This window comes from Thunnus albacares, chromosome 16 (genome assembly GCF_914725855.1).
Source record: "Thunnus albacares chromosome 16, fThuAlb1.1, whole genome shotgun sequence".
NCBI classification, from domain to species: Eukaryota; Metazoa; Chordata; class Actinopteri; order Scombriformes; family Scombridae; genus Thunnus; species Thunnus albacares.
The window spans coordinates 8,994,969-9,022,453 of record NC_058121.1 but is presented as its reverse complement, the minus strand read 5'-3'; the positions used below and the strand labels follow the sequence as shown (position 1 = coordinate 9,022,453).

Below are 27,485 nucleotides of genomic sequence, written 5' to 3'. Positions count from 1 at the left end.
GGAAAACATCCTCTGTGGCATCTTCAAAGTCTAGCTCAGCAAAACCTACTACTGCAACCCCACCTTAACATCCAGGCTTTATGAGCTGGAAAAGTTCACTTATATGAAAAGCTTCCAAGTCCACCTACGACAAGCTAAGCTCCACTGAGTGAATGTTGACTGGGGACCAAGGTGAAGGGAGTTGGAGGTGCAGCCTCTTTAAAAAAAAAAAAAAAAAAAAAAAAAAGGGAGAGAGAGAGAGAGAGAGTGAAACTCCTCTTACCGCCGTAATGTGCAGCAGAATGGCCCCACTCTTCCGTTCATTGTTGGTGAAAAAGTCTTCGGGGAACTCGTGTATTGCTGAGGAGAGAGGAAATGTAACGGTCACCACATATCAGCAGCATGACAGCAAGGTGCATATCCCCGCCCCGAGAGGACTGTATGACTTCACAATGGATGTTGGTCTCAGAGGAACAGTCCTGGGATGCCCTTTTGGTTCAGCACGCTTACACTGAACTCATTGCAGCACATATGTGAGTGCTATTCCTTCTCTTGTTCTTACATCTCATTCCACTGGATTATCTAATACAGCAAAATTATCTTGTTTACCTAAAAACAGGCCAACACAGCCAGGAAGGGTTAAATGCAAATTAAATAGCAGCCTGTGATCATCATCCAAAAAAAGCTGGAAGAAAACATCAAGGGCTTTGAATTTTCAAAAGGACTGAAATGGCTCAAAACACTTTGAAAATCATCTTCAGCCCGCAGTATGTCACACCACCCAGTAATCAATGACTTCATACTTATTTATGCCCAAGTTGGTGGTGGGGAAAAAAAAAAAAATTAAAAAAAGAACAAGAACAGTCAACCATCACATCTCAAAAACAAATGTAAAAGCTTGGGCTATATTAAGAGCCTGAAGTCATACAGGATTAAAGCAAGCAGGCAGAAAAACCTCCCATGCTGAGGACTCATCATCCATCATCCAGAGCTCCAGCTGGAACACAGTGTGATCATGGTACTACCATACGGCTCAGATCTCTGGGAGCACAGACACTCCGCAGTGCACCTGGCTGGAGACAGAAGCTGGCCGTCTCCCTGACGGGACCCAGCATCTGTGGGGAACAGCCTCTGTCTGACCTGTTCCTGTTGGACCTGGACTGCAGGCTCTCATCTCGTCTTGCCTTGTATGAAGCCTGCAACATTACTAGCATATTGCTTACACAAGCTACAGCTATCAATAAGATCTAGTTAGCCTTATACTGCAGGCAGGATAAACTATCCAGCTGAAAAAAAACAAGACTAAGAGTTTAGAGCCATGCTAGCAGCTCTGTGAGCGAAATGTTATACCAACATAGAAGGACAATTCTAAGATAGTAAGCATACATGTTTACTAAAATGTATGTAATTCAATTTTATTGACATTTAATCTGTGGGGGTCATAAATATCTGTACCAAATCTTATAGAAAAGTTGTTGAAACATTTCACTCCAAACCACAACTTTGACCTGCTGGTGGTGCAGGTGATAATCAAAGTAGGCGTCATCCTCTGGAGACCGTGAAGGTCTTTACAAATTTGCATGGCAATCCATTCAGTCGTTGAGATATTTCCCTCTGGATGAATGTGTGGGACCGACTGACCTTACAATGCCTGGAACCATGCCGCTATCATGGCTAAAAAGAAAAAAATTCAAATAGATGGGACTGCTTCGCTGCTGTACTACTGCATAGAAGAACAATGCAGTAACAGGAAAATAAAGGAAGACTTGGGCCTTTGTCACATATGGACTCGTGAAGTGGAACAGTGCTCACCTGAGACTTCTCACTGCATCTGTCCCAACCCTCACTGTTGTCTGTTTTTATAATATTTGATGGTGTGCACACATGTCTGAATAAGCGCAGCATTTGGAACACTGCACAGGCAAACCAAATATCCTCAGGATATAGTCTTGATCATCTGCATGCCTCCTGGATTTCATTCAATTACATCACATATGGAAATGTAGAACCTTTTTATATCTCTGTTAAGTCCATGTATCATTTAACACATTACATTTGCAACTGAACAAAGAGTAATGAGACACACACACACACACACACATATACACTACAGTACCATTTCTAGCTGTAGGGCACAAATTAATCCGACCTTGATTTGTAAGACTTCTGGTATCTCACTGCCAACACTGCAGTGTTCTGACTGACTTCATGACAGTAAATGCAACTGATAAGATTAGAGGACACAATAATAAAAACTTGAATATATGAGTAACATAGATTATGACCTTAATATAAAACGAGAGGCTGGAAAACACCTGGCTGACATTGGAATCTTATAGCAACGTTGACTGTGGCAGGCGGCTTTAGCTCATTTCATTTCTGACAGGTTTATGTGCTGAATGAAACGTGTCGCAAAGCCGACTGCCTCAAGCAAAGGCACAATCAATTACAGGATTTGTCAGCTGTGGCCTCAGAGGTGACTGAAAACAAACTGATGCCAGTACAGAAGGCTGAACTCCTACTGATACCTCATGGACAAACAACCTCACACACATACATTATTCAAGCTGCAGAAAGTTGTCTGTCCTGAAAAACATAAGACCATACAAAAGTGTCTCAGTAAAGCAAGTTTAAATTTTCTTGCTGTCCAAGACCATACACATCTTGCTTCCATGTTCAGCCACCAAACCTGCAGGTCTGTCACTGACCAATAATTAAAATGGCATAGCAATCTAGTTACTTGTTTAGCCTCCTTACCACTGTGTACAATCAGCTCTGACTGAGAGTTTGTTAAAAGTTGGTGATCACAAAGGTGTTTAAAGGACACCAGCACTGGGAAGGCAGAGATGACAGGCAAGCAGGGGTCACCTCCCAGTCCCTGTAAACATTCAACTAGACAGCGTCTGCAGGGTTCGTCTGCGTCTCTTCACTGCGGAGGTCAAACCAGACATGAACATGCTTCCACAGCCATTTCCCACACAAGGACAGGACGATATGTACACACGGGAGGACAACAGACAGATTGCTTAAGCAATGCATCTCAAATGATGAGAATCATAAATAATATGTATCTTCATGGAAGCAGGGAAATGTAATTTTGACAGAAATGGGAGAAATAAATTGGAGAAGGCACCTCATTCTACCCTGCGAAATAATTAACTGACAGAAAATGATTTGCAAATTTAATCTTTAAAGTTTAGTGAGCACAAATGGCCAACCATTTGTTGATTAGAGCTTCATGAATTTGAGGAGTCTGCTTGAATACTTAATTTTTTGTTACATGATCAGTCATCATGAGACTTTATACAATACATGATTGATAATTACAATATCACTTATTTCAAAACAATGAATAGAATCATCTATAATGGAAATAATTAGTAAAAATATTAGAAAATAACTAGGAGTTATAATTGGTACATAAATATTTGGCATCTTGAATCAAATGATGTGAGCCAGTTTATTAACAGTCTGGCCAGAAATTCTAAATCTTCATGTAAGTATGTGTAACATGAATGGCGCCAAGCAAGCTTCTTCCATAACAAATCTATTCTGCTGGGCAAAGATTTGGTGACTGTAAAAGTCTGAAAAAACAAACTTGCATGTATCCTGCTGTTCTTGTGTTTGCATGTGACTGCTGTCCTTTTTGGAGGGAACGAGGGAGGGAGAGCGTGAAAGAGGAACGTCTGGACTGGCACGGAAGGCAGGAGGCAAAAAAAATACAAGTCCTCTCCAGAAGCTAAGCTACAAATCTATAAATAAACCCTGGATTCTCTGTTTGGACACCTGACTGTGCCGCTTATGCAAGAAATTACTGGCAACACTTTTGTTCATGTGTCTGTCCAACACCCATTCCCTCATCTTATCAACCCCAGAAGTAATTACAAGTCCACACAGAGTCCTCACAAGAAGAGGATTTTATGAGACGCAGTGCTGCCACAGTCCACATTAATGCTACGAAGGCCATTATTGACTAAACCATGGTCAGTTAGACCTAGTTTCTTCAAACTCCTGCTTTTATTCTATGTGGCACAAACAAGGGTGCACTATTAGTTTCTTTGATTTGTTGTTGCACTGTTACACAATTCACAAAATTAAAATCAATTCAGTCATTTTAAAATATTGTCTCTACACAGGCAAGGAATGGTTCACCATTTTGCGAAATAAACTGATTTGCCTTCTTCCCAAGAGCTCAAGGACCAGTATATAATACTTAGTGGCATCTAGCAGTGAGGTTGCAGATTGCAAACAACAGAAAACTCTGCTCCTTCCACTTCCACGTGTGAAGGGGAACCTATAGTGGCTGTGAAAGAATGCAAAAGGCCCTCTCTAGAGTCAGTGTTTGGTTTGACCACTCTGAGCTACTTTAGAAACATGGTGGTGCAACATGGCCGGCTCCATGGAAGAGGACCCACTCTCTATGTAGATATAAAGGGCTCATTCTAATCTAACGAAAACACAACAATTCTTATTTTCATGGGATTATACACTAATTAAAACATACTTATGAATATTATATTCCATTTCTGCCAAGTCCATTCTGCTAGATGCCACTAAATTCTACACACTGCACCTTTAAACATGAAGCTTGATAACACACTCATTGCCTGTACGGTAAATATGAAGCTACAGCCAGTAGCTGGTTAGCTTAACTTAGCAAAAACACTGGAAAGCGCTAGCCTGGCTCTCAGTGACACTTTTTTGTATGGATAAACAAATGAGTTATAGCGTGTTAATTAGTGAAATTTAGAGCTGCTGGTAGGTGGATTTTGTTACCTTTGGACAGAGCCAGGCTAGCTGGTTCTCCCGTTTCCAGTCCTTGTGCTAAGCTAACCGGCTGCTGGTTGTAATTTAATATTTACCATACAGACATGAGTAGTATAATTCTTATTAAACTCTCAATAAGAAAGCAAAAAAAAGCATATTTCCCATAATGTCAAACTATCCCTAGTCTAACCTCTTTAAGTCTTGTTTAATATGCAAAAATCCTCTCAGATAGCCTTAATTTATTGACGTATTAAAGCCAGAGCATGCCAGCCATCCTTTACATTTGTGCAATTATTATTCCATAATCTGGTAATATTCCAGTTATTATGGTGCTGTTACATAATGGAGCTCAGTATCGGGTGCCGTCTGTTGTCCCAGAGAGGGGACGACTGGCAGGACAGTGCACATTGCAGGCCAGTCTTCAACAACACTACTGCGGTGGCCTGGGCAAAACATCCAAATATTACTGGGATAGAGCCATGTGAAGGTATATGGTTTTTTTTTGTTGTTTTTTTTTTGCAATTTTGTGGCCTACAACTGAGGAATCTTAAAATAGATCATTTTGATTGGGCAAAACACTGTGCTGTCACATATTATACAGCTGAATAAAAATATTATGATGTGAGCAAGATGTTTTGGCAGAGTGCCCGGTGCTACCTTCTGTCACAGCCCAGCCCGCTCATCGACCAACAGACCAGCCAAGTCATTAACAGAACACAATTGACACTTCAGTACAATATTCAAGAGATTCTTCAGAGGATACTGATAACTCTGTCATTATTAGTGCATTAGATAATTGGCTTACTCCAGCAGACATCAGTGTGTAGCATCACTCGCTTGTGACTGACAGCAGCCATTCTTGTAAACATGACGACAACATCACGACTCGCCTTATGGGAAAATCTCTAGGTCAAAAACAAACCATACGTTATGAATATTGTGGAGCTTGGTTCACCCAAAACACACACACACACACACACACACCCACCCAACCCACACACCATTATCCTCTTGTTAGGTCAATACTTTCACATGCTCAAACATCACATGTACAGCTGCTCTCACATGGTCATGTAAGCACTTAAACACATGCAATGTTACCTGCATGAACACACTCGCATACCTATTACACTTCTACTTTTAGCATGAATTCCCTTCAGCATTTATGCATTTATGTGTATGAGAGTGAGTGGTTGAAAGAGGCTAAGTTGATGGACCAGAAGGTTCAATAACCTAAAGGGGACACCACTGTGAAACGTATGTATTTATTGTGCACAGGAGAACTAGGTAAACAACTCCCTCAGGCCGAGGTATGGATCCACAACAAAAGGCACAACAGAACTGCCTTTAAACCGGGTGAAATGTGCTTCCTAGTCTCAGTGTTAATTAAAAAGTACTCCATGCTAGCCGAAAGCAGATCAGAATGAAAATGTATGAATAACAAAAAGCCAGCAAATCTGAAGCAGAACAGAATGTGAATGAATAAATACAGAAAGAGGTCAGGCGTGTTTGAACTGCACAGCGCGGAAAGTGCTCTGTGCAGGTGCTCGTGCCTGCGCTCCCCTCTCTCCGCTGCATTGTTCCACCACTGGCATGCGAGCGAGAAGCAAAAGCGAGGTCAGTTTCCATTATGCACAGCAGCATAATCCCCGCTTGTGTAATTCCCTTTTAAAAAGCCTCCTTCTGGTGTTTCCCTGGAGTTGACGAACCTGCATTCCAACATGGACTGGCCGCTACTCGCTGGCAGCTTTGCCCTCATGTCGCCGCCAAGTTTCCTGCCTGTTCCCCTTGAAAAAACACTCAGTATCGTCCATCCCCTTGTTTGCCTAAAATCCTGCTTTTTTGTTCTAGCCAACCGTTGAACTCACACTCTACTCACTGACAAACATTTATACCGAATCAACACACTGCAGTACCTGCAGGCCAGAGTAACACAGTTCCTCCTCACCCACACTACATCTCATACCCCCGTTTATGGAGCAGATTAGTGTTAAATATCTAAAAACACAATTGAATCTTGTGAGATTAATTCATAGCCATACTAACTTTGTTGTTCACTTCAACTTTTTGCACTGCACTCTACTTTTACAAGCCCAATTATGCCACTCAAGGGGAAGTTTTCAATATATGGTATTAGCAGCACCTTTATTAAAGGCAAATTATTCCTCCTACAGAATATTAAGCACAGCGCTCTGCCCACTCTCCGATTTTGTATGCTCCACAGTATTCTGTGTTATATTCTGTGTCCCTGAGCGAACTTCATGTCATCTTTCCTCAGCAAACAGATCCCTCCTCACACAGCCTGGGATAGCACATGAAACATTTTAATTCTGAAATAAAACAGCCATTGTTTTTGCTCCAGAGTTATTGCAACTTGCCAAATGTAGGTGGAAAAAGTGCAAGTGCATTAGTTCCTTTCACCATGGGATTGATGCAGGGGGAAATGCACCTCAAGGGGTGGCATGACTTAAGGTCAGCATGTGATGCTTAAATAAAGAGTATTCAGAGGCTCTATCGGCCTCTTGCAGTGCAGTGTGGTTTAGTTCTTTGTAGATTACAAGCATGCATTGTTATCGAGCAGGAGTGCACCAAACAGTCTGGACAGCATCTTGTGTTTTCCAGGTGTTATTACTAAATGGCAACAGTGGAAGAAGTATTCAGATCCTTTACTCAACTAAAAGTACCATTACAGCAATGTAAAAAAGCATAAAAAATCCTACTTCAGTAAAAGTACATAAGTATTATCAGCTTGATGTAATTTAAGTATTGCAGTAAAAAGTAGTGGTTTGGTCCCTCTGACTGATATTATTATTATATATGACATCATTATATTATTAATACTGAAGCATCAGTGTTAGAGCAGCATGTTACTGTTGTAGCTGCTGGAGGTGGAGCTAGTTTCAACTACTTTATATACAGTTAGCTAGTTTAGTCCAGTGGTTCCCAACCTAGGGGTCGGGTCCCTCCAAAGGGTCACCAGATAAATCTGAGAGGTCGTGAGATGATTACTGGGAGAGGAAAGAAGAAAAAACAAAGTTATGACACACAAATCTGTTTTTCAGTTTTTGGACTTTTTCTCTAATCTTTGATTTTTGGTGAAATATTGGATCATTTGAACATTTATTGAAATGAAACCATGTGAGAAGTTTAGAGGGGAAAAAAATCACTATTTGGTGAAGCTGTTAACAACTCAGACATCTGAACACTGCTTTTTGTAAGACGTCAAAAGCCAAAAAGGTTGGAAAGGTTGGAGGTTTCATCTTAAACAATGTGTTGTATTTTAAAAGCTTGTTATATTATCCATTGTGTCAAATCTTCATCTGGAAAGTAACTAAAGCTGTCAAATAAATGTAGTGGAGTAGAAAGTACAATATATCCCTCTGAAAAGTAGTGGAGCAGAAGTACAAAGTAGCATCAAATGGAAATACCCAAGTTCAAGTACCTAAAAACTGTATTCAAGTACAGTACTTGAGTAAATGTACTTAATTCCTTTCCACCACTGCTGAATGGCCAATAAAAGAGACACTTATGATGAATGGCTTAGCCTTAGTTTCAGGACAAGGAAAACAACATTACCAAGCCATGAACCCAGAAAGACTCCCTCACTGATCACAGAAATAATGATGAAGAGGAGGAAGAGAGACCAAAGCTGGCTGAGTATAATCTATGCAGCCCACAAACAGCAGCCTAATTAAAACTGAGCTTCAGATGTTGCACACACTCCTCCAATAAGCCTCCAATAATAAATTCTCATTCAATCTAGCCTGGGTTCATCCACGGTTAGTGCTTTTCCCTGGAGGGGTGCAGTCCAATGGTATCACTGGTCCACTGCTGGATCATCAGCTCTGAACAAACAACTGCACAGAGACTCTGAAACACACAGATCTGTGATACATACGTGCACCTCACTGAGAGTAGTATTTTTGATTCTTTCAGAGACAGTCGTATTTGTACTTCCTTGTCTCCCTGATGGAATTTTGTTTCAATAGCAAAAATTCCCCCTGACAAGTGCAATATGCAGTCATTCAATGCTTCCCTGCTCTCAACCACCTTTACATAAAAGACTAGTTTCAGACAAGGCTAGTTGTTTAATTGGGTTTCTCTGTTTATGTTAGCTCACAGTCATGTATACCACTAAAATATTGTCACTGTAACAGTTCATTTTATTCATCTTTTCTGAAACAAGTGTAAAACACCAGCTGCGTAATTTTATTACACAGAAAACAAAATGAGCTGGAGACTTTTCAAGAATTATGAGTGATTTTCTTGATACTTGTGCACTGATTTGATTTATTCCCTCTTCTTGGTTTATTATACTAAGACTCATTTCTACAGAAAATTCCTTAAACCTGATCTTTTTCTGGTCACTTGGGGCACATGAAGCTGTAAACACAACACTGACCTATTAACTGTTAAGTTAGTATAGTAGCTTGTTCAGTTGTGTGTTACTGTAACACATCCAACAGAGAGAGAGCAACATTAACATTCATTTGGAGTTGTGTTTTTTTTTTTTCCACCTGGCAAATATAAGACCAATATTCACACTACCTTTAGCTCTGTTTTTGGTTGTTAACTGCTGAGGGAAATATCTGGCTCTCCACTACATTCGCAAGCTAGTGGCCAACTTTTTTGGTCTGCTGTTTGGTGCTGGACAGTAGCGTACAGTGAATTTTAGTGCTTTTTCCACTGAAAACAGTTTCCTGCAAACAAAGTTGCTGGTCAGGAAACCAAAGCAAGGAGCTCAAAGATGCTAAAAAACACTCCATAGAGCTGAGGGGAATTGTAGAGTCAGGTGATAATTGTTTCTGGGTTTGTCACCACGAGTCACACATACATAGTCATGTGAAAATGTTGATTATAGCCACAGGAACAAATACATATTAAATGCCTTAATGACTTGTTCAAAATGCTGGTTTTGCAGTGTAATATATTGTAAAGGCAATACCAAAGTAGTAAAAAAAATATTTTGCATATATATAATAGTCATGCACTGTAATAATCAGAACCACTCATACTGGTCAGAACAGAGCAACCAGCTAATGTGCCTGAAGTGTGCGTCTATGGAAGGATTATTCACAAGATCAAGACGCAACAACAGTCATATGATCAGCTCACACTGACAAGGCAGAACAGTGGTGGGATAAAAGGGAGGAGGACTAGAGCCGATGAGAAATGTGTGGAATGTAAGTACAGTCTGGTGCCTCCAGTGCAGAAGACATTTGAAAAGGGGGGTGAAAAAAAGGTAATCCTTGAGGATTAGGAGGAAAACTTCCAGCACATAATCTTGTCATTTGGCACTCATTTCAATAGGACCCTGCTGTGACTCTGGAAAAAAAGTTTACATTCAATGTCAGGGGTGCACAAATAGTATTTGCTTTGCTTGTTTATATATAAAATAGCTGGTTTCAGCACCAGTGAGTTCACTAATCCCTGAGGGATTCTGCCCGCTGTGACCAGTAATGAAGTAATAGCCAGTTAGTGCCCACTGTGATGCCACAGTCAACAGGAAATTTAACACTTCAAATTACCTCCAAATTGTCTGTGCCCTGGTGTCATCCTCTGTATGCTAGTCAAATACAAACAGTAAAACAAGCCTCAAAACTGAGCTGCATCCTATTTAGTAAGATAATTATTCATGGAGCTTAAAAATCCTCCTTAATATCACATGACCAGAGCTACATACATTTATCACAAAAATGACCAAATGGGACTAAACCTTTAACCTTAGCAACATTAATGCCATGCCAGACAAAACACAGACTGAGTCAATTCAAATCAGATGGAAATGACAAACAAATTACACTTCGATCAATAATTTCATAAAAAAAACAACAACTTAGCTTTCAGGTTTTAATGGCCTGATGCAGATGTCAGCAGTGTCAGTGGAAGTGTCAGCATACAATCCAGTATAACTAATTATAGAGAATGCTGCTTCCTTTAAATGTACCAAAGATTCTGTAACATAATCAATACCCGACCCCTTTAATAGCCCTTTCAGTGTTTATTGCAGCGGAAGTGATCTAAAAAAGTCAGAGCAATATAAACCCAACGAGGAGGTGAAATAAGGCAGCATATAAACACAAACTCCATAAGTATTGGATGTTCGAGTTTTTCCAACCATTTTATTGATACATTTCCTGAACACTACATCCCCTTAAATAGAGCTGACTTATAGATACATGCGTATTTAAAGGTTTTCATTAGTCATGCCCTGTGCATTAATTGAACAATTCTAAGCTATTGCACAAAGAGCATGAAATATCTTGAGAATCTACATTTTTACATTTAAAAAGAATTTTCATGGCTTAATGAGTCCGAAAATTTGTTTTGGGCTTGACTTGGTCTTGTGTTTTTTGACTCAGTAAGGACATCTTGACTGTATGCTCAGCACGAAATGTCTCATTTAAAAAGTACTCATTGATTTTTTTGGCCCCTTGGGAACAGTGGAACAAGCTGTACACACACTATTTTCATGTTAGGTTGCTATGACTAATGTGTTAGAAAATGCATATTTACACATCCAGCAGACACGGAGCAACATTAGCATTCATTTGGAGTCATGTTTCAGGTCACATGACAAACGTAAGAGCGGTGAGAGTGAACCAAAACAGTAAAGTTGTGGGCTGCAAAACCAAAACAATGAGCTGAAAGACACTAAAACACTGTATAGGGCTGAGCATTCATTGCTACAAGAACCTCTTTCATATTACACATTTAATTCATTGTTAATATAAAAATACTGATTAGTGCAGCTTTAATTTCACAGAACAGCGTACCTGGCTCTGAACAGTTCTTCTCCGTTTCATTGTCCATTGCTGAAGCCATTAGCCGTCTTCCCCAGTGTTCATGGCTTGGATGGCCCTCCACTATCATCCCATGGCCTGCAAACACAACACAAACAGCTTATCATACATTCACATACATATAGTATCTAAGCTTGTAGCCAAATATGCAAGTCTACAGTACACAACATATTAAGAGGTTAACATTAAAGATGTTTTGGGACAAATCTGAAAGTCTTTATTTTTTTCGAGTAACTCCATTTTGCACATTTAAAAAAAACAAAAAAAAACAACAACAACAAAAAAACAACAACACTGCAACCAAAACTATCATGGCCGCTGCTACAGAGCATGTTTCATGACCCAAAAAAATCTATGATCATGATCACGGTCATTAATCCAAACAAGGTTGCTTTTCCTAATCCCTTAAAAAGTTTAGATATGCCATTTTCATCAGACGGCGGCAATAACACATCAAAATGCAGCTGCTGTGCCATTTCTGTTTTGGGGTGAGAGTGGGGAGGAGGAGCGTACAAGTTTCATTTTTCATTAAACTGCTCTTAAGCCTCTGTAATGAGGACATAAAAGACTGCAATCCCAAATCTATTATGTAAAAACACACCAACCAGCCGAGCAGCGTTTTAAACTTGTAATTGTCATAAAATGTCGCCATACAGACGCAATTTGGAGTCGACAAAGCAGTAACTTTATTGCAGGAAGTTAAAAAACTATTACTGTATACACAATTATGAGTCAATCACTAGGGAATACTCTGAGGAGAGATAGCCTGTGTTTAATTCATATACAAGTTGATCTATAACAGACCACATCTGTCTGGCTTTTAGTTGTAGGTTGCACAATGGTTGTGAAAGACAGCCTATTTAGCAGCAGACTCACATGATGTCAGTGTTTGTAAATGTCTCCAACCATGTGAACGTTTCCGTGTGATCACTCTGACTCTGCAGGGTACTTTCCCCTTCTTTCAGGAAGTAATGGTTTAAACAACCATTACTTTAAAGGGTAATACATTGAAGCATACTGACCTAAAAAGCCATTTTTAGACAGCGTATAGACCTCTAGCAACATGTTGTATTGTATAGTAGATGTTATCAGAGCTATTTCACTAAAACCAGCTGTAACAGGCAAATATAAGATCAATTTTTGTGAATTTCAACATCAACCCCAAGTGCATTTCCACATCCAGGATTAAATTCCTCATTTTCTAGACAACGTCACTTATTTTTTCCTTCAATGTACTGACACAGAAATGTCTTCATTAAATGGCTTTCAATCCAATATATGGTTAGACAGCCTGAAGATCAGCAGGCACTGGACAAACAGATTGTACACAAGGCGACTGCAGCTGCTTCCCACAGCTTTCCAATCCAAAAGACCGAACCCTCCAGTCATCGCTCAAACCTGTTCCTCCTCACTAACCAGTGCAGCGTTTCCCAAAAGCATCTGAAAGCTAAGATCATCTCTGTCAAATTCTAAGTCTCTGGGCTAAGATCATGTTACTCTTAAAGATGGTTTTTAGAAATGGGGCTAAGAGGAAGAATAATGTCAGGGCCATTAAAAACATATGGACACTTTGTGCCAAATGATGGCTTTTTAATCACTTTTATCATACCTAACAATTACAGAATTATATGTAAGGTACAGGCTGTGAACGCTCACATTTACGCAACAGCTTTGAACATAGTGGATCATTTTAATTATTTGGAAAATTGTGCATTACACTCCATCTAAATGCAATTTCTCCTGGCAGTTATGTGTGGAATCATTTGACCACAACTATAAAAACAAACACAGATTCTATTATGTTTCCTGGAAGCATGTGTGTGTGCATGTGTGCGTGTGTGTGTGCGTGCCATTCAGTGTACTGTGCTCTCCCTGCCCAGCATCTGAAAGAAAAAAATAACGGAGACGCAATTCTGTCAGTATTTCTAGGCAGACTGGGGTAAAATAAGGGCTGTTACAGGCATGATGTTGCTGGATAATGCTACTTTTGCCGCTTTCTTCCCCCAGTTGACTCATTTTGGTCAGCATACATGAAGAATAAGATGATTTATCAGAGTTTTGGTGTCATAAAGAACTTGAAGGTTCCCTGATTAACCGCTGTTCATTTGTCAGCAGGAAATCTCAAACACATTGTAAATTTTCAGTGGAATTTGGTGGACAGGGACTTTGAGCCAAGAATCAGATCACCGCAGGTCAAACGAAATGACTGTGGTGATGCGATTCTTAGATCTAAGATCTCAAATAATCAACAAGCCTAGTGCTGAAACAATCGGTATATCAAATCGATTAGTTGATTGACAGGAAAAATCTGTCAATTGTTTGTCATTTATCAAGCAAAAATGGCAAACATTCTCTGGTTCCAGTTTGTCAAGGAAATTTGAGGATTTGATGATTTTTTTCTGTTTAATGTCAATGAAACTTTGACATATGTTATTTTTCACATTTTTCTGACATTCTATAGGCTAAACAGTTAAAAAATAGATTAATTGACGATGAAAGTCATTAGTGCAGATCCAATAGAAAATTAACATTTGATTAAAATTTCTCTGTATGGGGTCAAGAGATGAACTCATCTTCAGGGTCTGATAAAGGTGTAAACACAAGGTTTAGAACTGCTCAGCTTTGGTGGAGGTTTACGTTCTGTGTGTGTCCTCAAGATGCTCTATAGATTGGTGCATCTGTAAGAATGTGTTACATTGCCTTGTATACACAATGCCAACCTGAAATTCTGATAAATGCAGCGTATTAACACAACATAAGAAGGAGACAGGAAAGCTACTTGGCTATTTTTGAGCAGAAACAAAACAAAATTAACTAAAATTGGATAAAAAAAAGGCAGATTCCTGCATATCCAACACACTGTAGTGAGAAGCAGAGGGGAGCAAGAGTGGGTGACAATAGCCCCGTGGTAATGTCATCCTCCAGCTCTGTTCAATCAGCTCAGGAGGGAGATGGACCAAGGACAGCTATCCATCAATCTTCCTGTGCTATGAGCATGCTCCCTTATATGGAGTATCCGCCTCCTGTCGAGCCCCCTGCTGCCCCTGCTGTGCTCTCCCCCCTTCAGCTATCACCGTCAGCCCGCTGCACCTACCTGTCAGAGCTGAGCCCTGCCTCTCAAAAACACCTGTTCTCCCCCCCTTCCCCCATGCAGAGCTCCGTCACACATACACACACACACACACAGCCGGATCGTCATGCACAACAGCATGTTGCGCCCCACCCCTCTTTATGGAGATGTAACCCTGGAGTAGTACATCAAATCCCATCCATCTGGACCATTCAGCACATCAACACTCCCCCCCCACACTACTATCAATCAAATGGGTGGCAAACACAGGGCACAGGTTTTACCGTGACATGACAAATGCTTGTTGTGATGGCTGAAAGATGAGCGGGGCCGCAGCTATTCAATTAGACAGATCTGATTATGGTGAGCTTTGGGTCTCACGGGTTCAGAGGGAATTTCTGTTTCTCTCACATCAAAACACCTCTCATGCGTGTCACCTTGAGAATCCCACCACCCCTGCTGTTGCTGCTGCTGGTCAACCACAGCTGGAATTCATGAGAAACGCCTTCTGTCACATACCCCTACATGACAATCATTGTGAGGGTCATACGAACTTGATTAAATGAATAAAGGCAAGCCATTAGTGACTGGTGAGGGGGACGGGGTGGGTTGGTGATGGTGGTGGGGGGGAGAGACATACTTTGGCTTCCAGAGCCTGCCTTTGGAGATAAGAGATTTGCACTCGCCTGTATGATATCATTCCAGAATAATCTTTTAAGCCTCTTGTTGTTTTTAATGTAATTAATAAAACTCCTGATACATCCGTTAGAGATCTACATTCAGGCAGTTGTGGTGAATTTACAGCCGCTTCCAGCCCTGGGGCCTAAGTGGTTGCAGATGGACAGATAGCACGAGGGTCTGGGGATGGGCTTAAGGTTAGAAGCACTTTGAGGGGGGGGGCGGGGGGGAACAAACAAGCCAGCCACTCTTCTCTTTCATGCACACATGCAAAAAAATTCATGATTTAAATGCAGCAGCAAGTCTCCTCCTGCACTGTGGCTCAACTAAACACTGCAAAATTCATGTTGGAAGCAAGAGCATGGTGTTAATGTTCCCCGTCTATTAAGAGTGCTGTCCTTGGGGTGTGTTTTGACTAGTTAACCTCTGATCCCAGTGGTGTGGCAGATATCATTCTTCACCAGCAAAATGTCAAGGTTGGCCGTTAGATTACATAACCTTGTGTGAGGCGTGTGGGATGCTCTGCGTGTCAGTGTTTGCACGGGCCTGAGGTAAGAGTTTTGACGTGTGCATAGGGGAGCATGTTGTTTGAAGTGTGTGTGTGCGCGTGCCTGCATGGGGCATCACACGCATCACGCATGACCAGTCATCTGAGTCGTTTGTTCAGCGCACACCTCGGACATCAACTATGAATATTGCAACATACAGCAGAGCAAAAAAGCATCCCCGTGTTTACGCCCCCCCTTCCTCCTCCTCCTCTTCCTCCTCCCTCCCCTCTTTCAATGAGGATCAATGGCCTCTGCGTAAAATCGGCATCCCTCGATCGCCATGCGGAACCTGGACGCGTGATGATGCTCGGGAGTGATTGAGGTGATCCAGTGTGTTCAATGGTGTGTGTGTGTGTGTGTGTGTGTGTGTGTGTGTGTGTGAAGCTCCGGGGCACACGCGATGATGCCAGCATTAACCACGAGCCTGAGCTCCGGTGTAGTGTGACCGACGATGCGCCTGGCGCCAAAAAAAAAAAAAAAAAAAAAAAAAAAAAAAAAGCACAATTTGGGAAGAAAAAAAAAAGGCGAAGCGCAAACAAACCAGAACCAAACAGCGTTATGGGCTCGGTTACGATCATTATGTGCGTGTGAACCATGAGGTGTGCGTGTGCTGTGATTATGAGCCTGCCTCTCAAATTAAAAACGTGCCGCTGCCACAGCGCGCACACTGCGGCATATACGGACAAACAGACGCATGTATACCCCAACATTGAAATAAAAAAAAAAAAAAAAAACTGACAATAACATGTGCAGCTGACTTTTTATACTGAGTGTGATGGGCCATAAACACCAAACACATCCTAGACTATTCACTGCATTTTAATGCAACCTGCACACTTCACCTAAATTGGGGGAAATCCACAATCAGAGGCATCGCATGTGTTTTTTTTTTTTTTTTTTTTTTTTTGGACAGGAAGACGGACCTGCTCCTTTTTGAAAATACAGACACATAGGCTACTATGTTCTGATCCCATGCCCTTGACATTACAGCTCATTTGTCTCTGTAATCGATTGGAGGTAGCTCTATAATTACAATTAATTGATGTGCATGTGGGACCCATATTGCGGGTGTATGATTATACTGCAGATTTCTGAGCCGTTTCGCTCCCTCCTCAGCTCTCTGTGCCCCCGATGTATCTCAGCAGTCTCTCCCCCCACTCACCTGTCTTGGTCAACAGCGCCGACATGCTCCACGCCACGAAGAGGACACTGCAGATAAAGCACACCTGTACGAAAAGCATCTCCCTCCTCTTGCGAACTTTAAATATCTTCGCAATTATTGTCTTTTTGGACACGCTCACGGTGTCGTCCCGCTCCATGCTTCTCAGCTCGGCCGGCGGCCACTTTTTTTTTTTTGCGTCCTTGAGAGCCGAAGAAACTGCCGCCCCGCTTGCCTCTTCACACGGAACAGAGTCGGGATGTGGTCCTCATTTCAAGCCGTCCAGGGCGCAGATGGAGAGTAGTGAGGCGGACAGGTTTTTTTTCTCTCTCTCTCCTTCTCGTCTCCGCCGTTGAGAAGATGCCTTTTTAGCCGCTGGGACTGGTAGACTAAGCAATGACACGGCGGTCAAATTCCGATATAGGTCTCCAAATCAATTTAACAATGCTCCAGAATTCGGATTTTGCAAGATGATGAGTGTCGGACGGGCTCCCGCTGCAACCTGCATCCTGTCCCGTGAGAAAAAAAAAACATCAGCTGCAATATCCTTCTATCCCTGTAGTTTCTGTGTTTGGCATAAAATGCGTCAGTGTCCAGTCATAAACGTGGAGTGGCTCAGCTGCGCCGTATCGCAAACTCCACGCACCTGCGCCTGTTAAGTGAAACCAATCTGTGTTCATCAAGGTTAATTGTTAAATTCGGGCAGCAGTCGTGCTGCTCGCCTCGCTCGGGCGCCTCCCCCTCCGCATGAATTCCTCCTCAGTGCAGAAAAGCCGCGCTGATGAGAGAGGACCATCAGCTCCCTTTTGCTTCCAGCTGCTCTCCTACTCTGCGCCCTTCATCCTCCCTCAATGAGACCGGGCTCCTTTAACTTTCCCGAGGACTGCATGTGCAAACAGCCTGTAAAAAGATCATGTCGCTCCTGCTTCGACTGCCCACCTTGAAACACCCACAAGACAGCTGCTCATCGATCACTCTGGACCCTGGAGTCCGGAAATCTTTCACGTTATTTGCGCGTCGCCGTGTGACCAAACGTACAGGATTTGTGCGCCGAGGCAAGCCCTATCATGCCACTCACAACAAGCCCAACACAAACCACCCGTATCCCAATGCTGTGTTATGAAACCAAATCCAATATCTTTCTGGGTCCCGAGCACAGCCCCTTTAATAACCGGCCTACAAGTTACCTGCTATCCTCATTTTGATATCATGCTGAATAATTGAGGTTATAGATCTTCCAGCTCACGGGCACCCATCCTCAAATCTACAACCATGAAATAATTTCTCGTTGCCTAAAGGTTTTTTTGTGCCAAGATTACAATGGCTTGTACGTTTTGCTCTTGAGAAAATTGCTTCACACAAACAGACCTGTACATACTAGAAATGAATCATGTAAAAGGGACCTTTTTGTCAGTGTGACAGCAGTAAATTAGATGTGGGTAAAATATGTCCTGCAGTCAGGGATCATTATAAAGAAAATAATTACTATTATAAGAAAAAAAAATACACTGTATATTCAGGAAAGCATTAGGTTAATATGCTGTTTTGGTTATTCACATCACTTTTATGTATAGTATGAATTTTCCACAAATGTATATGTCAGCTTAAAATGCTCAGCTGACATGGATTTAGTCTCAGCTACACCCCTTATTAGTGTTGGACTTGCAGCCTGCTCTGCTGGTGATTGGTGAAGTTCAAGTGTCATTGCACACCTATTATTTGGTGTTAGCTGTTGTCACCTGGAGCTGTCACTTTGTGGACTCATTCCCTGGACTTGAAAATGTACAAAAAGATCAATATGTGAGAGAAGATGTTGTACTTTGATATCAGTAGCTTATATAGTATGACATCTGAATTGAGTGTAATGTAGGGGGAAGGGAAAATACACCTTTAACCAAGAAAATTTCTCTTTTATCCATTTTTTTTCTGGAACTGTTTTCTCCATAAAACAAAGAAGAGTAAGATTCAAGGTTGTTTGTTTGAAAATCTCAGTTAAAGATATTTGAAATTTTGCAGCAGTGTCGGTAAGCTGACAATGATTCCACCTACAGAAACGTAAAAGGAATAGTTTGAGATTTTTGAAGATACACTTATTTGCTTTCTTTAGAGTTAGATGAGAAGCTTGATACCACTCTTACGTTTAAGAGTGGTATCAATCTTCTCATCCAACTCTTGGCAAGAAAGCGGTAACCATATTTCACAAAGAACTATTCCTTTAAAGCTTTTGTAAGTGGTATCAATTTGTTATTGAATGGGACTGACTTAATTATTCCAGGAGTAGTCTATGAATACAGCTGGCAGTGTATCTCCCCCAAAAATGTCAAACTGTGTCTTTTACACTTGTGTTGTCTTGCAATTACAAATTTGTTGGAGGACTTATGAAGCTGCAGAGCGGATGCTGCCCCCGCTGCCTCCAGGCCTGCATGCGGGTCACCTTAACTGCCATGATAACAGACAGGAGAGCTGTCTCGCCCCTCATAGCCATCCACACTCACAGGTTGACAAGGCTGAAACAGCATGTCAACTTTCACCGCCACCGCTGCCGCTGCCCACTTTAGCAAAAACCGAGCAGCATGTAAGGGGTCAAAAGGCCTCTCACTCCGACGCAATCTCCTGCAGACCAAGCTTATGTAAGATGCAGATCAGTGCAGTATGAGGCAAACCTCCAAAAACATCACCCATCATCTCCAAGAAACATCCAAGACATTGTGTGAAGGCTGCTAGTTAAGCATTGAAGGCATCACGGGTTATTAGTGAGGGCTCTCTGAATCCGTCACAGGGTCTCGTCTTTATCCTGCAACTTGGGTCTTCTGCATGCACATAAACACACACATAAACATCAACATGTGTGACTCGTACCCATCCCAAGGGATTAGTCCCCTCCAGGCCCCTGCCCACACAGCAGGCAGGCAATTGGGGAGCAATGCCAGGGCCTGCTTACAGAGATTTAGCCACTGCTTTACACTCCGTGGCTTGGTCAAACATACACACATGGCCTCGTTTGCCTTCTCCAGGACCTGGTGAATGGCCCGCTGATCTGCAGCGAAGATAATAACGTGTGTGTGAACTGTGGTTTTTAGGGAGACAACGGGGAGATTGGCTTTGTAGGAGCGTTTTCACGTGGGCAGAAGTCAAAAGGAGCAGTCAGCGCAATGTAAATGTGTTGTTTGATATAAATGCCAAGCATGTGTCACGTCCTTGCACTGCAGATCACTAATGACTTGATGTCAAGGGTGTTAACAATGAAGCATGTGAGTGTTGCACAACAATTGCCGTTTGACTCAGAGTTGCTCATTTCAGCTTCCAACTCCATTATCGCTGTGATGATTCATGCGGTTTGTTCACTGGTTTAATGCAGTAATTAAGATTCAGCCTTTAAGGGCAGTATAGCAGAACCATGACAGAGTTTACATAATGTTTTTGTAATTATGGAAATATTGTTTTCATTGTACCAGCAGTATGTCCCAGTTGCTATAGTTGACTGAGGTGTGTATCCAGTAGTAATGTACAGAATGAAGCTAAATACAGTCTGTGTCAGAAAATAGTGAATGATTATCAACTGCTGGTTTTTACTGATGACATATAACTGCAGCCTGGTGAGGTAGAGAGTCATAACACGGACTGAAATTACCCAAAAAGTCATATCAGGTTACTTATGCAAAGTAAGGGAGAACTATGCAAGCTGTGGGAACGAGAACTGAAATAAAACAGGAGGAAACAGCAGCTGAGAATCTCCCCACACAGTCTATTTAGTAGCTTCTTCTGGAGCTTTCAATCATATTACCTGCCGCAAGATGTTCAAATTTGCATTTCTCTGAGCACTTTAAGGACTCAGAGCAGAAATGTGATCATCTACAATTCCTTGAGAACTGTGCAGTCTCCATCTGTTGATGGAAATCTTGAGATATGATCAAAACCAGGACTTGTTTTCTCAAGTCCTAGTCCTGTTTTTGTCTTGTCTTATAAGTTAAGATCAAAAACAATATATTATCTACACATTATACACAAGAACTTTGTAATTAAAACTCTGAGTATGCCTTTAAATTCTCTCTCTTTCAGCGTTTACAAGATACAAAGGGAGAAAAGGGCAGTTGGAATACAGTATGTCCTTTTAGAGTGGTAACATTGTGCTGGGATATCCCATGTACATGTGGAGTGGATTCTGCTGAGGTGTGTTTTTGCGATGTGGAGAGATGACCAGGTGACACTGAGCTAAAAAAGGATGCATTAATGCACTGCTGGCATTGTAACTAATATTTCACAAATTATCTGAAGCAAGAAGACAGTGGAGGGAGAATTATCTCCAGCTCTGAACCCTTTTTTTTTCCCAACCTGCCAAGTATTGCACAGCTCTCTTTAGCCAGAGGCTGCTATGTGCACACACACACACACAAGAAAAGTCTCTGGAGACCTTCTGATTTTACTCCTTGAAAAAGCTCGTCAGTCAGCTGCAGAAAAAAATGAAATATTCATCATGAGTTTTGAGCATTCTGTGGCAGCACCGCAGGTTTATTTGTATGCCCGCTCAGGTGTGAAGAATAAACAGGGCAGAGAGGAGCAACAGAGAGTCTAATCTGTGTATTCTAGAGGCAGCAGTCATCTCCTGTACCACTCTCTTCATCTCCAGGACATGAAAACTCACCCATACAGCTGTCGACAATGTAAGACAACTCAGTCAACCCAAGACAGCCAACATCAGTACCAAACATTATGATTCATACAGTGCTTGCTACTGTAACTGCGTGAAATACAGGGTAATATGCTCGATCATTTATATGCGTTTCATGCCGGCTGAGCATGATCCATTTCTTTATCTCTCCAAACAAATCTGTTGCATAACATATAAAAATTGGCAGAGTGATGTACAGTAGGCGCCTTCTGACTAGAAAGGAAAACTTGCTCTTAAATGTTTGGTGTATTAATGAAACAGCGGGGTGGAGAAAATGTCATGGACATTTGTAGTGTACATAATGCAATCCAGTACAATAGCTTCAAATTTGTCAACGTTTTAAACTGAGTGAAAGAGTGTGTTGACTCACCTGTCCTGTTTGAGGTTGTTGTATCTGCTGAGGAAGACCATGAGATGTGTGTGAAAGCTATAGCTAGTTAGTGGCCCTTAAAAAAAAGAACTCCAGCAATTTAGCATTGCACTTATATAACATTGTTGGACTCACAATGGACAGTTTTTCAAAAAAGAATTGATATTCAATGCAGCAGAATCAGATTTCTTTTAATTCCTTGCTTTTTTCCCAGGCTCCTTCATTACCCATATGATAGTAGTGACTAATGTAGCTTTGAGCTGCTAGCCTCAAGCAAAGATGAGGCGCAGGCTTACAGAAGTAACCTCACTTCTTTGTAACTACACATCTCCAGATTTTTCTCCCATTTTCTATCTTGTAGTCTTCAGTACCAACTGACGCTAACTCAAGTCAGATGAGTTGAGGCAATTTATCAGATTTTGTGCAGCTCCCTCTGGAGCCACTAAAGGCTTTATACAAGTTATTTCGCATAATAGACTTTAATTTGTAAAATTGGTGGAGTTTAAGTTTAAATGACCAATTCCAAGGTCAAGAGTGACCTTTCGTGCTAAAGTGAAGGCTATAGTTTGTGGTCTTGCATTGGAGTACATTATATGGTATGGTGTTCATGATATTTTGTCCACTTCCTGCACATGACTAATCTTCATGTAGACCAAAAATCAACGAATGTGCTTTCATTTCTCTAGACATCATCTCATGAATTAATCAACGTTTCAGTTTTTAATTTACCTTTATGTTAATTATTCCCTCAAGCTGTTACTTATTATTCTGGTTCCACTAAACATTCTTATTTTTCTCTTTGCTTACTTCCCTCATAGAAGCTGAAGTTCACCTATCAAAACATCATCCTCACCGCCTAGGCCCAAGACATCAATTTAACTTTTTGGAACAGTTTTAGGAACAGTGAGCATCAGGACTGCGTGAAATTGGATGAAGGTCTCACTGTTTGGGGTGCTATGCTGACTAACGATGGACAGTGGCTAAAGGAAAAAGGTTGGCTATATCTGAGAAAGACTTAGCCTTTTGTAATGAGCTGCACACAAATAGCTTCATTATTCTTTTGTCCGCACAGCAGAAAAGGAAGGGTAGGCAGGCAAAGAGCAACCTTTTCCCCTTGCAAAGAACAGTGGAGAGTCCCATTCAGACTGACCACAGAGGTTATACCAGCGGAAGCATGCAGCCCATTCATTCTGGGAAGATAGCACCATAGTTGCAGAGACAAGGTCTGTATTAATACTACCAGCAGTACTCTGAAGCAGAGGACAAGTGAGGATGAACTCTTTTTACTTCATTCACTTGGAGCTGGGGGTGGAAGGGTGTGCATTAAAGTCAATGAACTGGTAGATTTCCCTGCTGTGCGATTTCAACACCCTGCACACCTCCACACTGGAGTAGGAGTTGTTAATGTCATGTTGTTATTATTCATAAGCAGACACGAGGACTGGAATGTGCTTTTTGATGGAGAACTTATCAGAAATGTTTTTTTTTTTTTTTTTTTTTTAATGGGGCACTCCATCAATTTTACACATGAAGATCGAGAGTCTGTAAATCGTAATTCCATCAGTTGGTGCATTAAGTCCCTCCTAAGTTCCTATAACTACTAGCTATTTTCAGCTTATTGATTTACTAAATCAAGTTACATCATTAAGACTTAAACAAATGTCTTATCTAGTAAACACTTTAGTAATGTGTGAATTGGTTGCTAAAAAAAAACCCATCTGTAGCACCATCCAATAAGAAGCTGTGTGAACAAGAAGTCACTGTAGCATCCTGAGCTGTAGTGAATCTAAAAAAGACTATGATGTTGTTATGTTATGTTACTATGTTAAAATCCTTAAAATGACATCTACTCCTTCTCCCTCATTAAAAATCCAGAATCTATGAATATGCAAATAAATGTCTCCTACTTCAGTCCATTCTCAGTGTTTGTGCACTGCAGGCTTGAAGTTTCCACATCACACTCATGCCCCTTAAAATCAGATTTTCAACGTGCACAGAGAAACTTTCCATTTTTAGCAGATGAATGTGAAAACATCCTTCTAGTGTCAAACACATACATCATTCTGCACAGTGAAGCTCAAACATCCAACTGTAGGAACAAGAAGAAAAGCATATTTTTGGACTGGAGGGGGACTTTAAGAGCAGCTGGTGCAAAAGGCAAGAACACTGCTCAGCCTGTAAAAACAGTTTCAATATAACAAAAATTTTTAAATACTCAATAACTAATCTGCTTCATCTGGAATATTTAGGTGTGATTGGATCAGATTTTATTGACAGTGCCAGCAACACTCAGAACTGTCATTAGATTTTCAACTGAACCCTGCCTTTTCATATCAGCGCAGACAAAACAGCACAGGGAGAAATCTCTAATGTGAAACAACCAAAACTTTTTTTCAATTTTGGCAAGTATTGCTAAATGTAAAAGGCTGATTTAATAAATTGGGTTTCAAGGCCTTTTTTTCCCTTCTTTTTTTGACATCTGAGACCAAGTCCTTTCAATACAAGGCCTAATAATCACAATTCAAGGTTTGTTGCGTTTTGTACCAGATTTTATCAGGTGAAAACTTGATACTTGAATGTTCTTAGCTTTCAAATCTCACAGCAGGTTGGGTTAAGTTTCAAGTTGCCATTTTCGTGACTTAAATTGAGTCTTTAGCTCTGGAAACTCTTTTTTATCGAGTCTTCAGCATGACAAACAAAAGAATGTGTGACTGAAAGCACTGAAAGGGCAATTTTATATTTGGTCCTGCGGTTGGGCACATGGGTGGCACAACTAGAATTGTTCTGATGCAGGAAAACCTCAATTATGTTGCACTACAAAAGTTAAACCAAGCAGAATAATTTGGACATTGTTTGACCGAGGTCTGCAGGCCACCATTCAGAGCGGTGGCATCTAAACTGAACTGCACGACGATAAACGGTTGTAATGCTGAGTCACCTCTTTGGATTCACACTCCTCGGTTTGGCCTCTGCTTGTTTTCACATCGCTGTCGTTCACTGCAGATGATTCAGCCTTCTTACACGGCACTGTGTCATGCCAGAGAGTCGTCCTGAGTTTAGGAGAGACATCTGCGGGGGTAAACACAGAGCTAACCCTCTTCATGTTTTTTTTTTTTTTTTGAGCTTGAATTAATCATCGGCAGGGTCCTCCTCACAGCTCTCAAGGTGATGTCAGCCATGTCACATCAGATAGAGCCGGTTCCCCTCTGATGTGCTGAGCGGAAAGAGGAGGCCAGCCAGGTTGCATTCTGCTGACTGGCTGGAACCACATGTCAGCCTGAATGCAGTTTGCTAAGAGGCTGATACTGCCCTCATCCAAGAACGCGCTTCCTGATCCTATTGCCTGCATCGCCTCAAGTTACGGACAACCAGCTGGTCAGGTTTGTTTTGCTCGGAGAGGAGAAGAATGTGCTGTTTGTACTTCAGCCAAGCAAAACAATCTCATGTGATCTGTCCTAAATATCCAGTCACATACACATGATCGCTAAGTCATCCACATGTCTCTGCCAATAAACCAGCCAGGATCAGTCCTGGCTATGAATTCACCCAACAAAATGCATTGTTTCATCAAAAAGGCAACATGGCAGCTGCAGTATTGTGGACTGTGGGTAATCTGGCAGCAAGTGCCTTTCGTGGATTTGTGCTCGTGAGCATTCCTGCTTTGTGGATGGGTGTGAAGAGCAGGTTGCATAAGAGGATCACCTCCATGATGGTGTAATTCAGGATTCCTGCTCAACACAGTCTTTCTATGTGTCTTAAAGAGTGGGTGTGCGTAAGTGGTTCCTTTACTAAAGGACCATTACCACAGCAAGACGCTGGCACATGGGGATTAACCATAGAGAGAGGAATTGGGGAAGAGATGGAGGAAAAAAGCAAGCAAGAGCCTAGAGGGGAATTAACAAGTGTTGAGTGGGGAAGAGTGAAAGGGGAGAAAATGAAGAGAATGAAAACAAGATGAACAGTTAACTCACTCTCAAGAGTAGCCAAGAGCCTAAAAACTGCTTCTAGGTTCTAAATATTGTAAGGTGACTCCACGCAACCAATTTTTTTAAGGAATAGTTCAACATTTTGGGAAATACACTCACTTTCTTGCCGAGAGGTAGATGGTGTGCTAAGCATGGAGCGAGTCAGGAAAACAGGTGGGAAACAGCTTGCCTGGCTCTCTTCAAAGATCAAAAATGCTCCTACCAGCACCTCTAAAGCTCAGAATTAAAATCTCGTTTGTTTATTCGTACACTAACAAAAAATTTATAATGGTAAGTTGTGTTTTACAGGGAGCTGTAATGATTTCTTGGTGACCAGCAGCCGAGTGCAGTGACTCCTTGGTCCTCAAGAAATTCTTTCAATACATCCATGCATGTAACTCCCCATAAAACTACAACATGTTTTTTTACATTTCAGTTTGTGTACGAGATAAACAAACTAGATACAACATGTTGGTAGGTGTAAAGAAGGCGTAATTCTTTAAGCTTTCCATCTGCAAAATTGGAGTCCTGAATAAGTAATTCTCTGTTAATTTGAGTGTTTAAATATTGCAAGATCTCTGAAAATTGGGCTTCATAATTTAATTATTTTGCATTTTCTCAGTTGAGAAAGTTGAGATAAAAGCACAGAGGCCTTGACTCCACAATTTTTGTTATTCTGACCTCAAAGAACTACTTTGCAAATGCTCAAGAAATTTAGCGTGATGTCCATTTGGCCAGAGTAAAAAGATCAAGTTCCATTTTTAGAGCAGGGTATCATGAGATTTGTATGCCTTATGCTATGTTTGAATATTGTGCGGTTTCATAGAAATGCGTCCCCTTTCATATTATTACATTGATGTCATTGGCATTAAGTGGTCTGCTTAGTGAGGAGACCGGGAATTCAAAAGGGATTATATTCATTCATCCTCCAATCCACACAGATGAATGGATATACACAACCAAGATGCTCCTTTTTTTTTTCGTTGCAGCTTTTGCCACATGGTGCCAGTGAGTACAGTGTGAAAAGCAGAGGGATGATCACCCTGGAGCCAGGTGATAGATCTGTGATTTGTCGTCGTCTGACAGATCGGCGGGGCACTTGTTGAGTTGAGAGCAGGTCTCTCACTGGCCTCCAGAGGGCAGAGTGGCCTCGGTGCCCCAGGGCGACTCTGCCCTGTGCTCTGGGCTTAGCTGCTCGTTACATTAAAACAGGGGCTTCTGTGACAGAGTCAGCATTATGAAAGCTAAGAGGATTAGCTGATGGACATTTCTGGCGTTGCCGGTCAATTATCAAAATGAAAAGCAGTGACTGGCCAGGGCTGGCATGCTCTGTGGCACAGAAGAGCTTCTCTCTCTCCTCCCCATCATCTCCACTCTAGCTCTCTATCTCTCACTCAGCCTCAGTCTGTCACAGGTTACCGAGGTTCGGGGTGGAGGGGGGGGAAGAAATAAATAAAAGGCATCACTGGTGCGTTTC

The 27,485-nt window shown here is 41.5% G+C and overlaps 1 protein-coding gene across 2 annotated transcripts in view; it reads right to left on the bottom strand.

Moving 5' to 3' along the window:
- The window catches only part of slc24a4b (solute carrier family 24 member 4b), a 36,112-nt gene extending 17,679 nt beyond the window's left edge, over positions 1-18,433 (bottom strand). The window contains exons 1-3 of one of the 2 annotated variants that reach the window (XM_044377296.1): positions 17,008-18,433; positions 11,523-11,627; positions 263-339 (exon numbers count right to left, since the gene is read on the bottom strand). In XM_044377296.1, coding sequence (XP_044233231.1) covers positions 263-339; positions 11,523-11,627; positions 17,008-17,164 — 339 coding nt within the window. In that variant the 5' untranslated portion in view covers positions 17,165-18,433. The remainder of the gene's footprint in view (positions 1-262; positions 340-11,522; positions 11,628-17,007) is intronic. The other variant, XM_044377294.1, reaches the window with a different exon arrangement.
- Positions 18,434-27,485: the final 9,052 nt, after the last annotated feature.